Below are 13,569 nucleotides of genomic sequence, written 5' to 3' on the forward strand. Positions count from 1 at the left end.
AGCAACTTTCAACCATAACCATCTAAGAATTATTCAACAAAAGACTTTTGCCATTATGAATGAATAGTATATTTAAAGAAGTCATCATTGCTCATTCCACAAAGTAAAATCTATTATATGAAACTTAATCAATGGAGTTGTTCAATATATTATAATAGTCAAAAGGCACTTGGCTTAATGGCAAAGTCCATACAAATTACAAAATGTGATTTTTTTTAATAAAAATATCACATTTTGTAATTTATATCAAAATAGATGTAAATAGCCTAGTGTAAATTTTAAAATGTAATATTTTTATAAAAAAATCTAAAGTAAATTGGATCACACAATCCAATTAGATTAACGGTAAAATATATATAAATTATTCCAAATATTTTTCAACATTAGCAATATTCAAGCAACAATCTGCTCCAACTACAGATAGAAACTTTGAGGGTATTTTCTCACTTGGTAATGATGTTCCTAATAATAGTATTGCTTGGACTGTTGTTTGTCGTAGGCGGAAAGGTAAAGCATCAATTCATTGTAAAAAAAACTTATAGAATGGTCTCATAAAACATAGGTTGAACCTAAGGAAGCACCTCTTGGAAGACATGGACGGTTTACTGGTTGGTTGAGCCGTTGGAAGACACAAATGATTGACGTAGGTTCAAGCCTCATCTGGTACCCAACCTGGTTAACTCAGCCACGCCCAGGGTGGGTCCCTTGCAGAGCTCCGCGTGGCCTCGGAAGATTAGTCTCACCTCAACTTGTCCCGCCTTGACCCTAACTTGGCAAAAACGTAAGACCAAGATATGACAGGTTGGGCGTTGGGTTGGGTTGCAGGGATGCCTCCTATGGGTAACAAAAAAAAAGGAAGCACCTCTACTTATTTCAACATAACCAATCATACCTCTTATGCATAGTAATAGAATTCACTATTAGTCTCTAAATGTATCCATCTCTCTCACTCAGAGAGAAGGTCCTTGAATATAAGAGAAAGAATTGCAATAACATCTAAAGAGGTACTAGTCACACATTCAAAATTATCATTTATGGATAGTTAATAATCTAATAGTTTATCAAATTGTTAATTATTTAAATTGTGCATGCTTTATAAAGCATATAATATACATAAGATTTTATCAACTTATATTAGAAAAAAAAAAAAATTGCATATGGGTAGTGACCCCTTAAAACATTATGTTTTGACAGAAGGTAAAGACTTAGCATAAGAAGATTAAGATCCTACAAATCATTATATTCAAGTCAAGAAGGAAGAGTTGCTAACAAAGTTATAAGGGATGCAATAGTAAGGAGTTAAATAACATAGTCTTGAGGATGAGGGAACATTTTATGCTCATGGAGAATGTTGGTAAGAAACTTGAGTAAATATGACAACCACATGTGTCACAAAGTTCTTAGTAGTATTAGACATATGGATAAGATAGTAGAAAACAAAATGAAATAGTTTGTATACTATAATCATTATGATAATGCGCATGAGAATAAGGCATTAAGTCATTTGCAACCCCCTTTAACCCTATTTCCTTCTAACCCTTATTGTCCTATCTATTTTCATTTTCTATTTTTAGCATAAGCTAGATTAGTTGTATTTCACATCTCTTATAGTAGTTTGTATTGGTATTCTTTGAATGATCACATGTAAATTTGTTAAAAATTATATAGATAGTTTTTATGATATATAAACTTCTTAGGTACTAGCTAAAAATCCATGGGCACATCTTTTTATTAGATCTGGTAAGTAGTGGTCATAAACTACAAGATTTGCACACCTAGGAGAGTTGACGACTCACACTTTTGTATAAGAATCAATAATCAATCTATCTCCTTCCAATGAGATTATTTCCTCCAACATTCATGGTATGAATTCCACTACTTACAACTTTTCTGACAGACCATTCATATGTATCTCAATTTTCCCACTCGTTTTAATACTTTAAGTTAGTATTTGTGTAATCTTATTTATAATGCTTTAACTAACTACTCTTTTAGGTTCTGGTGAAGACTAAAAGGGATTTTTCTTGATAAAAATCTTGTATTCATATTCACCTAATGAATCCATCTCCTTTTATTACTTTTCGTGCAAACAAAGTGCAAATGTATGAGATATATTTTTTTTTTTCATCTCTGACACAAGAATTATTTCCTAGTGGATTCTCACCTAAATAAAATCTTCCTAAGATGAGGATCATCAAACAATTTTCTCCTCTAAATCCATGTCTTATGGCTCCTCTACCACCAATAATGGTGATGCCAAGGAACAAAACCTTTGTGACTTGGAAAAATGATACCCCTCTCAAAATTATATATTGGGAGGAGCTACCCATCATTCTCATGAAGGGTCACCTTGTTAAATGTGGATTTTCATATTACTCAATACATCATATCAAGGATTTGGCTAATTTATGTGTGTTACATAATGACAATATTTAGGACATGGCACCAAGGCTCTTTATTGCCTCTTTTAGAACCAAAGCTATGGAATGGTTATGCACACTTCTTTCTATAAGCTTTAATGATTGAGATGCTTTAGGAAGACTATTTTATGAGTGTTTGATGCAAATAGGATACTCTGTGTCCCTTTTGGACCACATTCAAAACATCAAACACGTGCTCCACTAGAAGCTCTCTTCAATTTATGCTTTCAAAAAGTTTGAGACAATTTTTATCCAACAATCAAACCATTATCATGTGAAGTTTTTATATTCTACCTTAGAACCACCATTCCTAATATGTCTATATTGATGCAATCTTTATGTGCAATGCAAATTAATTTTTATTTCCAAATTCTCATACTAGCCAAAATTGCTTGAGTATGATGGGTATGATTTCCCCCAACTAGCTATGCCTATCTACAACAAGGCATTCCCTCCTTCTCAACCTCAACTTTATATTGTGGCACCCAAAGTGAAATGTCCACCTCTTAATCTAACCCTACTTATAATGCTTTTATAAAAGAGGAATTCTCTTTCTCGATTGTAGAAAGTGTAGAATTCCAAAAGACTGATGGAAAAAATGAGGAATGTCCATCTTGACTATCCTAAGGAGACAAAGTAACCTATGTAGTGGTCACTAATGAAACAACTAAATGGAGAATCGACCTAGATATAATTCATTCTAGCCACTCTGTCTCCATGTTTCTCATCATCTTTATCATCTATGTCTTAATGCTCCTCTATCTAGGTCTTAGTCCTTATGCCCTTGCATAATGTTCTAGAAGAGGAGATCCATATTGGATTGGTGCACTCATTATAACACTATGCACTATATGGTTACCTTATGTAGAATCTCAAAAAAACCTAACTCAAGCTTCAAAGCCTCTCATTACACAAACTCCCTAATCTTCCCTAAAGGAAGAGTATCTACAAGGTCCTTCAAGAATTTTTACTAGTAATCTTATGGAATTCGTGGCTAGTAAAGTTACTTGTAAGAGTAGAAGTGTATTATTAATTACCCATCTCATGATCATTTCACTAAGAAAAGAGCATTCAATTAATTAGGCCTCCCCAATGAGGTTTTGATTTTATTTTATTGTAAGAATATGTCACGAGGTCCTTAAGAAAGAAAAAATGACTATCATATATTTCCAAAGTAATAACTTATATTTTTTATTAAGGTAAAATAGGTTTTGAAGGGGCCCTGAAACCCTTTACATCAAAATGTTGCCAAAAACCATAAGGCAGAAGAGACCCAACAACCAATTATCAACAAAACAACAATGACCAAAATAGGGACATATACCTAGACCAATTTATTGTAATTCCTTTAGAATTCTAGCAGCTTCAAGATTCTTCTGAATAAGGTGATCATGTAAGTCATGGTTATGCTTTTTTGAAGAGCAACCATATCAAAATATTCAAGAAAATCTCAAGCAATAATAGAGTCTCCTAAGGTCTTTGTGTTGGTATTATTGTTTATCATTTGATTTGTGCATAGATATTAGACTTCATATCATGATTGTGTGGATTGTGAGTTTGGATCTTGCATTCATTTGTTTCTTTATTTTCATTCACATTTTCATACATTCACGATACCCCTTCATGTATTTTTCCACCCCTTCTCCTATATTTATGGAGGTTCTCTCACATTGAGAGGTATTAAATTTGGAGATGAATAGTGAATTCTATCCTTATGCATAAGAGAAATTATTAGCCATGTAAAGTAAGGATAAATGGTTCTCAAGTTTGGACTATGTTTCAATAGACTGTTCCATAAGTTTTCTGAAATGAAATGATGTTTTATGAGATTTTATACCAAGAAAGGTTTTCCCCATGTATATACTATGTAATGTTTTTATTCTATATATTTTGTAATTCTTAATTTACTTATTTAATACTTATTTGTATTTATTAGTAACCTAGGACCCTAATTTTAATAGAGCTAGAAGTGGCAGTTATGCCAAAAACGTGTATGTATAGAAACAAGATTATGGATATAACTATTGATTTATAGTATGTGGCAATGACTACAAATATAAGATGAATATCCATGTGGAGAAATCATCCTTGGTGATATGTGTGGTATGTTGACATTATGTTATGATTAGACTATAGTTATATGTCTCCTGGGATTCCAAATTTTGATTGCTTAGTTAGATAGTTAGTATTCCCATGCAAACATTTATATTTATCATTTCATGTGGAGGTGTTGAGGCTAGAAGGTTAGATAGTTGTATAGGTTAAAATAATAGTGTTGGATTAAATACTATTTTGTGTGAAACGTAAACTAATTTAAAAGAAGTATGATGTAGAATGAAACTGTACAAAAGACTTCATTTCATTGTATCTTTGATGATCCTAAATAATATAATTACAAACATATTTTGGTGGTGGTTTTTCTCTTGTAAGGATTTCCTATGCAAATATTTAAGTCTTATGTAATCTTGTACATGCATATTGTTCCATTTACTTCCATTTATATTTTTTCTGTAATCTTGTTGATGCGTATTATTCTATTTGCTTGCTTTTTTTGTGTGTGTAATATTGCAGAAGCATATTGTTCTATTTATTTATATGTGTCGTTAGATATATTTTGTAAGTGTTGTTGATTGTTATGTGAATACATAATCTTAATTATTTTCTTCATCCCAATCTAACAATCATCTAGAATAGGGATACAAATCCCTAACAACTATGATGGGATTTATATCTACCAACCCATACTACATAGATCAAATAACTGAAGGATTTTTGGTTTAATTAAAGACAACACTACAAAACTAGGTGAACATGTAAATGAAAGAAACGTGTAACACAAACATCGCACCCAAAACCAAAGTAATAGAGAAGTAAATTCAAGCTCATTTGGTTGCACAACTACACATCCAAATTCCTCGTTGTTGTTTAAGCATGAGCTCAACCTCAATGTAAATATATTTTGGCTCTTGTAATAAATCACTAATTTACCACTAAACTTTTGGCTTTTATTCTTCATAACTCATCTCACAGAGTACCCCTGATTTATGTTCATGAATGTGTGTTCGTCTACATATTGCCCTCTAAATGAAAGTAAATTATTTGTGTATATTTAAACACATGTTGGTTATAAATTCTAATTAATGTCATTCTATGCATAGATAAGTTTACATAAAGCAAGTTGAATTATCCCTACCACAAGCATTTGTATGGTCATGAGTGAGAATTTGTTCAATGTGTATAAGAAAGATGGTTGATCACCTCATTTGAGGTAATGTCACCCACTATTTTATTTTATTTCTCTATCCTTATTGTTCATCTAGCCATTTCCCCCTATGAATTGCTATAATATGTTGGATTAGTTTCTATTGTGCATCACTTAGAGTATTTTTACTTAGTTGTAGTGTAGAAGTAAAATAGAAAAAGGAAGTCAACCTTCTCTTGAGGCAATGTGTATAAGAAAGATGGTTGATCACCTCATTTGAGGTAATGTCACCCACTATTTTATTTTATTTCTCTATCCTTATTGTTCATCTAGCCATTTCCCCCTATGAATTGCTATAATATGTTGGATTAGTTTCTATTGTGCATCACTTAGAGTATTTTTACTTAGTTGTAGTGTAGAAGTAAAATAGAAAAAGGAAGTCAACCTTCTCTTGAGGTTATCTTGCAAAATTGTGAAAATTTATACATGTAGGGGTTGTTGTGTTTTTGGAGCTACTCTAGTACCAACTAAAAATTGGCAAGTGTAGCTTTTTGTTGGATCTAGTAAGTTATGGTTGTGAACTACAAGATTCACATGCCTAGGAGAATCAAGGACCCACACCATCTATAAGCCTTTAGACCCTTGGTCTATCTCCTTCTCCTGAGATCATTTTCACCCATCTATGGTAGAAGTTACATCACTAATACGAGTAGATAATTGATTTATCCAAGTTAAAAAGGGAATAATGTCACCATATTCCTTGTCAAACAACTCAAAAAATATGCTTATTTTGTGTCATGTCCCATCCCTTCTTACATAGTATAATTGATATAGATTTTCAATTGACACCTCAAAAGCTATATGGCATTAAAAAATTATAGTAAGTGATCATGACCCTATATTTATAAGTCATTTGTAAAAAAATACATTCTTTGTTTGAGTACACAAATTGCTTCTTACTCTTCTTACAACCATCAATTAGATGGACAATGGAGGTTGTTAATAAGCATTTGGAGGCTAATCTTTATTAGTTTGAATCTGAGAAACACTCTGAAAATCCTCATTGGTTACCACTAGTGAAATGGTGGTTATAAATATTTCATCTCATATTTCTACCAAGATGTCACCATTCAAAGCGTTCTTTGTGTACCCTCCTCTATCTATTTTATCTTTAGTGAGAATTCAACCACAAGTGAGTGTACTAGAGGAGCATTTTCAACCTCAAAAAGGTCTTTTGACCCCAGAAGCAAATTTTTGTGTGGTACAAACTAGGATGAAACAACAAGAAAATCATCATAGAAGTGAATGATATTTTAAAGTGGATGATTGGGTATTTTTAAAGCTACAACCATATAAATAAATGTCTTAGATTTGATTAAGGAAAAAAACAAAAAACAAGATGACACCTAAATATTATGATACTTACAAGGTACTACAAGGAATTGGTAATATAACATACACACTAGAACTGCCACAATCTACTCAAATGCACCCAATCTTTGAGCATTATATTTGAAGGTCACGGACAATAAAATTATATCTCAAATAAAATTTTGAGAGCTTGAGGAAGGAGGAAGAATGACAAGATAAAGGAACCAAAGGCAAAAATTTAGAGAAGCAAAGAGGCTACAAACTAGGATGATTACAAAATCTAGTCAAAATGGAAGAACATGGCAAATGAAGATGCCACATGGGAAGATGAAGAATCTATTAAAAAATATCCATTGCTAAGCATTGAGGACAACACCTATTTGAAAAGAAAGGCATGTTGAGGACAACACTCACTTGAAAAGAAAGGCAGATCAAGCCAATGTAATGTAGTGGAATATATGATGGCCAATTCGGGCCTACATATTTATAATTCAATATTATGATAGTTTCTAGTTATAATAATTATAAGCCCATATCAAGTCAACATTGAAATTAATGTTTCACACATTCATTATGTTATTAGGAGATTTATATATTGGAGGTAATAAGTAGATGTGAATGACATAATTAGAAAATTTTAAAGGTCACCCTTCAAAATAATTCAAATCTATTTTTAAAAAATTATTCTATTTTACTTTTAAAATCTTGTGGATGTGAGATATTTACATATCATTCTTCTATTTGATTAAATAATTTTATGTTAAAAAGACATTACATTTTTTTAGATTATTACATTTATCACTCAAATTATATACTTGTGAAATTATTTTTGTTCACATGATGTCTTTGATAAATATATAAGTTAATTTTTTTATTTTTTTTAATATCATGAAATAACGAGCAACCTAATGACACCTTACCTCAATCATTTTTGACTCAACCTAACGACACCTTACCTCAATCATTTTTGACTAATTTTGAAATATAGAAAGAACAAGCTCAAACTAGAATACCTCAATACAAAATTCATTATTTTATCCATTTTCATAAGACATTGCTGGTATCATGAGCGCTCTGGATTATTAATTACTTCTCTTCACTTGAAAATTGCAATCATATTAAACTTATGTAATGCACCCATTCCGATTCACAGCACAGCAAACAAGAGAAGATTGCACCATAGACCAAGACAAAACAGCAAAAAAATTGTTTTCTCAAGGAATGCTGATTCATTGACTAGAAATATATGTTTATGTACAGAAGAAGCCTGATCACTCGTCATGCTTAATAGGACTCTCCCAAAAATCATTTCCCCAATTGAAAAAGAAAACTACTCTACACAGCAGCTTAGGTCAACACAGCACTTACTGCAAAACTTCATCTAGGCATTTAGAAACATCATGCATGAGAGTTCCAAGCAACAATATTGTCTGCCATTGCCTACTTACATATATAGAGAGAAGAAAGATGACAGCTCTGTTCACTTCAGACTACTATTCTGGATGCTGCAGGGCTGCTTTCTTGAGAAGAGGGATTTGACTTCGAACTGGAACTGCGAAGAAGATTGTTCTGCTCTTGCTGAAGGCAATGAAGATTGAGCAAGGATTTCCTGCGGGGCTTGGCTTCTGAGAGCATGGAGACCACATCTCTCATGGAGGGGCGGTCTGCAGGGCACCTGGCTGTGCAGAGCAGAGCCACTCGCAAAACCAACATCATTTCTTCCTGTACAGAGCTACAGGAAGCTCCTACATTTTGATCCAGAACTTCCAAAATGCCCTCTTTTGTTTGGATTTTGGCGCGCACCCAATCCACTATGTTAATGGCGTCCCCGAATTCTGAATCCACCGACCTCCTGCCCGTCAAAATCTCCAGCAAAACGACCCCAAAACTGTAGATGTCACTTTTCTCATCAACTTGCAGAGTGTAGGCATATTCTGCACAGTAAACGGCAAAAATTAGACATTGATCAGACGTGTGATGATTGCTATTAAGTCATTGTTTTTCTTGTTTGGTGGGAGGTGCGTCAGATTGGGGGTGCTACAGTTTTGAACGGACTCGAAGCACAAGAGAGGGCTTTGATTGGACACAGCCTGATATGTTTGTTTTGCCTTTTTCTACAAGTGTGTGGAAATACGGAAATACCCACTTTTTGTGGCTTGCATATACTGGGTAAAGCTAGATATACTGCTGCACATGTTTATCCAAACATACGACGATCTGACACAAAACAACTGATTCTAAAGTCTTCCGGCAGTGCTCGGAAAGGGATTTCTCAAACTGATTTTGTGGGTTGGGATTCGAGCAAATGGTTTTTTCCTCAATTGAGTACTGTATGTGAATAGGTAATACGAAATTTCAGAGGGATCAGATAGTAAACTTGGACTCATCCAGGTGCACAGTCTTTTGCTGTCCTGGTCTGATCTGAGTGAAATTTGGTAACATTCTGTTTGTATTGGGAACACCGTCAGGTTGCTTGTCACATTGTGGAATTTAACTCACAATCAAACACATAAACATTCTATTTGTGCTGGGATTGACCTTTGATATGGTGATGGCTGTTATGGGGCTGTTCTAGATAATGATTTATTACCTTCCTTATCACCCATATGATCGTGGAAGATGGGTTTGTGGGAATTACTATTTATAAAATATGGGAGATGTAGTCAATGAATTTGACTATTAAAAAAATGTTATTAATTTTTTATATTTATACCATTGACATACTGAAAAAAATCTTCTATTATAGTCAGAATTATTTTCAGTGTATGATAATTTCTTATTGTGACAGATGGGTTCATTTCTTATTCATAAAATATAAAAAACAGATTTTTCTCTACTATTCATAAAATATGTCCAATGAATTTGACTCAAAAAAACACTATTAAACCCTTATGTTAATGTCATAACTGCAAAAGAATCGCCTACTATATTCAAGTCAAGAGAGGTTTCAAAATATGACTTGAAATTGATTCTCTGACTTAAAAAAATCTTCATAATAGTATGATTTAGAAGAAAAGCAAAACTTTATCAACCTTTATAATTTTTAAAAGTTGTTAATTAAAAATCTATCCGTAAATAAAATGCTTTAATGAGTACTTGAAGCAATGCTATCTGGGTAAGATCCAGATTAAAGAGCAAAAACACATTCTCAACAGTTGACACAATACACAGTTGATGAGACTTGACCGATGTTCTCTACTTATACAGTAGAATACTTATGTTCAACATAAACAGAGTAATTAATCTAATCTATTTCTCATTAGCATCATTTGTCATTCGCACCAGAATGCCCCAAAAAGAATTACAAAGCCCATTAGCAACCCAAATCCCGTTTCAAAACCTTTTCAAGATGTCAATCAAAGGAATACAAAGTAACTACAATTTCTGAACCTGAACTACGATATGCAAGCAAGTAGAGAAAACAGAGCTGAAATGAAAAAAAAATGAGGGCAGAGGTACCTGGTGCAATGTAGCCGTAGGAGCCTGCAATGACAGACATGGACTCGTCTGACTGAATGAGCTTGGCGACCCCAAAATCTGCCACGCGAGCCTCCATATCAGCGTCCAGAAGTATATTACTGGGCTTGACATCTCTATGCACCACAACAGGGTAGCAATCATGGTGCAAATACATGAGCCCCTGTGCCACTCCCACAGCAACCTTATATCTGGTCATCCAGTCTGCCAACATGTTGGCCTCCTTGTTGCCATGGAGCAGGTCTGCCAAGCTTCCATTGGGCATGTACTCATAGAGCAGAAGAGTTGTTTCATTGTTGGAACAACAACCCAGCAGACGCACAATGTTCCTGTGCCTAACGTTTCCGAGCACGTCAACCTCAGCAAGAACGCCCCTGCGGCGCCTGTGGGCTTCCTTGGGGTTAGTCCAGAGCTTCTTGACGGCAATGGTTTCTCCATTGGGCATCTGGGCTTTGTAGACGGTGCCGGCTGATCCCATCCCAATGATATTTGAGGCCTTGAGACACTCAAGAATGGCTTCCACAGTGAAGTTGAGGCGCTGGAAGGCGGTCATCTTCCATGGGCCCTCGTCATGCTCTGTTCTGTAGCGGTTGCCTAGAATGTAGCCCTTGTAATGCTTGTAGAAGCAACGGGTTCCCACAATGAGAATGAAAAGGGCTAGAGCAAAGACACCCCCCATGACCCAGACCAGAGGACCGGGCTTTTTAGCCCGAGGAGCATACAAATCAGGCGTGGGGAACTCCAAACAGGGCACCAGGACACCTCCGCAGAGCCCCGGATTGCCTGCAAATACACTCCTACTGATGTTTCTAAACACCGGGCCGTCTGAAGGAACAGGCCCAGTGAGTCGATTGAAGGACACATTGAAAATCTCCAGAGTAGTACAATTGTCAAAGCCTTGTGGAATCACCCCTGTGAAAGCATTGTGGGAGAGATCGATTTCATTGATTTCTGGCAGCATTGCAAGCTCGGGCATAATGGAGCCCGTGAGCCTATTTTCACTGACTTGGAATTTCAAGAGCTTTTGACAGTGGGTAATGTCTCTTGGAATCGGCCCAGACAAGACATTCCCCTGAAGCTCCAGCTTGTAGAGGAAATTGCAGTCCTCGAAGGAGGGAAGCTTTCCTGAAATGTTAGAGAAAGCAGCTGAGAATATCTGCAGGCTAGGAGTGCTCCAGACCTTGTCTGGAAGTTTCCCGCCCAGATGAGAATTGTACGAGACATTAATGTACTGCAATCTGGGCGCATTGAAAATATCAGGGGCTAATCCCATGCTGAAATTGTTCGTCGACAGGTCCACAAACGTCAAGTTGTGTAGCAAACCCAGTCCTGGCGGGATTCGCCCGCTCAGCATGTTGTCTTCTACCCGGAAACGCCATAGCCGTGAGCAGAGAGCGAGACCGGCGGGAATTTCGCCATTGAAACGGTTGGAAAACATGATAAGCTTGAAGAGCTCACCTCCGGCGCAGAGAAACGGCGGAATGGGGCCCGTAAAGCGGTTGGAGGAAACATCAAGCTCCTTGAGCCGGCACTTGCTGCCAAGCTCCTGAGGGAGCATTCCCGTGAAGGAATTGCTCCAAATGCGCAAAACCTCCAGCTTTGGCAGCTCCCCGATTCCCCTCGGCACGCTCCCGCTCATATTGTTATACATGAGACAGAGCAGGCCGAGCTTTTTCAGCCTCCAGAAGTTCCTCGGAATCGACCCCGAGATCATATTATTGGACAAATCCAGCGAAACCAGGTTCCGTAGATTGCCGAAATACCCAGGAATTGTGCCCACCAAACTGTTCTTGAACAGATACATTGTGTTCAGCTTCCTCAGCCTGCCCAACTCCCAGGGCAAACCTCCACTTAAATTACCCTGGGCAATATCCAAGTACTCCAGCTCGGTCATATTACCAAGCTGCCATGGAATCCCACCACTGAAGTTATTGTACCCGATTTCCAGGTGCCTGAGCTCCCTAAGCATTCCCAACTCTGGCGGTATTGCCCCAGTAAGGGCATTTCCAGCCAAGTGAAGATACCTCAGGTTTCTGAAAAACCCATATTGAGGAGGCACAGAGCCATTGAAATAACTCCCGCCCAAATCAAGCTGTTCCAGATATGGCAGCTCAATAAACTCCACAGGCAAAGGCCCAGTAAAAGAGTTACTAAAGGCCACAAAGCTCATCAGATTCTTCAACCTTGAAATCCCCTCTGGAAATGGGCCTTCAAAGGAGTTGTGATTAATGTCCAGGCGGCGAAGCCTGGTAAGATTGAATAATACAAGAGGCAGAAGTCCCCCAAACATATTATGACTGATATTCAGAACTTGTAAATGCACCAGGCCCTGAATCTCAGAAGAAATTCTCCCAGTGAGATTCATGCAAGACAGATTCAGACTCGTCACCTTTCCTATATAGGCATCACAAGACACCCCAGACCAGGAACAATGAGAAGCAATACCGCCCTCACTAGTATTCTTCTCAGTCCAGTCACCCAACCTCCCTGAACTATCCACAATCCCAGACTTAAGAGCCACGAGGATTCGACCCTCAGACATCTCATTCAACTGAGCTACAAATTCTCCATTGCAGCAGCAGAAACAGTAACAGCAAAACACCATGATGAGAACATGAAGCACAGAATCCAACTTGTTCTTCACTCTCATTTTCCTGTGCTCCATTTTTCCCATTCCCTTGATCTTCTAAATGGCAAAGCAGTGCCTTTTATCCACGAATGGGCTCTCCATAGTCATGAACGCCACCACCACCTTTAATGAGAGCACTTCATTACAGGGCCTTTTTCTTTCTCTTGCATTCCTGCCCCTCCTCCTGCCTTCATGGCCCCACCCACTTCCCACTGTGCACCACACTAAAGTATCCTACAAAGCCTCCTTCCTTCAAACAAATTAAATATCATCTTTTACTTTTTATTCACACCACTTCATTTGAAATTTTACTTCATCAAAAAACCCTAAAAAGTTTGGGTTTCCAACAAACAGGCCATGTAAATGCCCCAACAGAAATTCAAGCTTGTATGGGATAGAGGGAGCCTTAATTATCATTGCTCAAAAAGCCTGTCCTTCTAATTAGATATTTTAGGAAAAATTTAAGAATT

General features: G+C 36.5%; 1 protein-coding gene across 1 annotated transcript; it reads right to left on the bottom strand.

The window, feature by feature from the left end:
- Positions 1–8,199: 8,199 nt before the first annotated feature.
- On the bottom strand, positions 8,200–13,316 carry LOC131071803 (leucine-rich repeat receptor-like protein kinase TDR). Its single transcript, XM_058007762.2, has 2 exons — positions 10,453–13,316; positions 8,200–8,927 (listed from the first exon to the last, which is right to left on the bottom strand). The coding sequence occupies exons 1-2, from the start codon at positions 13,142–13,144 to the stop codon at positions 8,479–8,481; spliced, it is 3,141 nt and encodes a 1,046-aa protein (XP_057863745.1). The 5' UTR covers positions 13,145–13,316; the 3' UTR covers positions 8,200–8,478.
- Positions 13,317–13,569: the final 253 nt, after the last annotated feature.

The sequence above is a fragment of the Cryptomeria japonica genome, chromosome 6 (assembly GCF_030272615.1).
Source record: "Cryptomeria japonica chromosome 6, Sugi_1.0, whole genome shotgun sequence".
Classification (NCBI taxonomy): Eukaryota; Viridiplantae; Streptophyta; class Pinopsida; order Cupressales; family Cupressaceae; genus Cryptomeria; species Cryptomeria japonica.

Excerpts from the sequence above, each read along its gene's own strand:
- LOC131071803 (XM_058007762.2), bottom strand. The coding sequence starts at position 13,144 with ATGGGAAAAATGGAGCACAGGAAAATGAGAGTGAAGAACAAGTTGGAT. Across the intron at positions 8,928-10,452 it reads CTACGGCTACATTGCACCAG|AATATGCCTACACTCTGCAA; the intron begins GTACCTCTGCCC and ends TTTACTGTGCAG.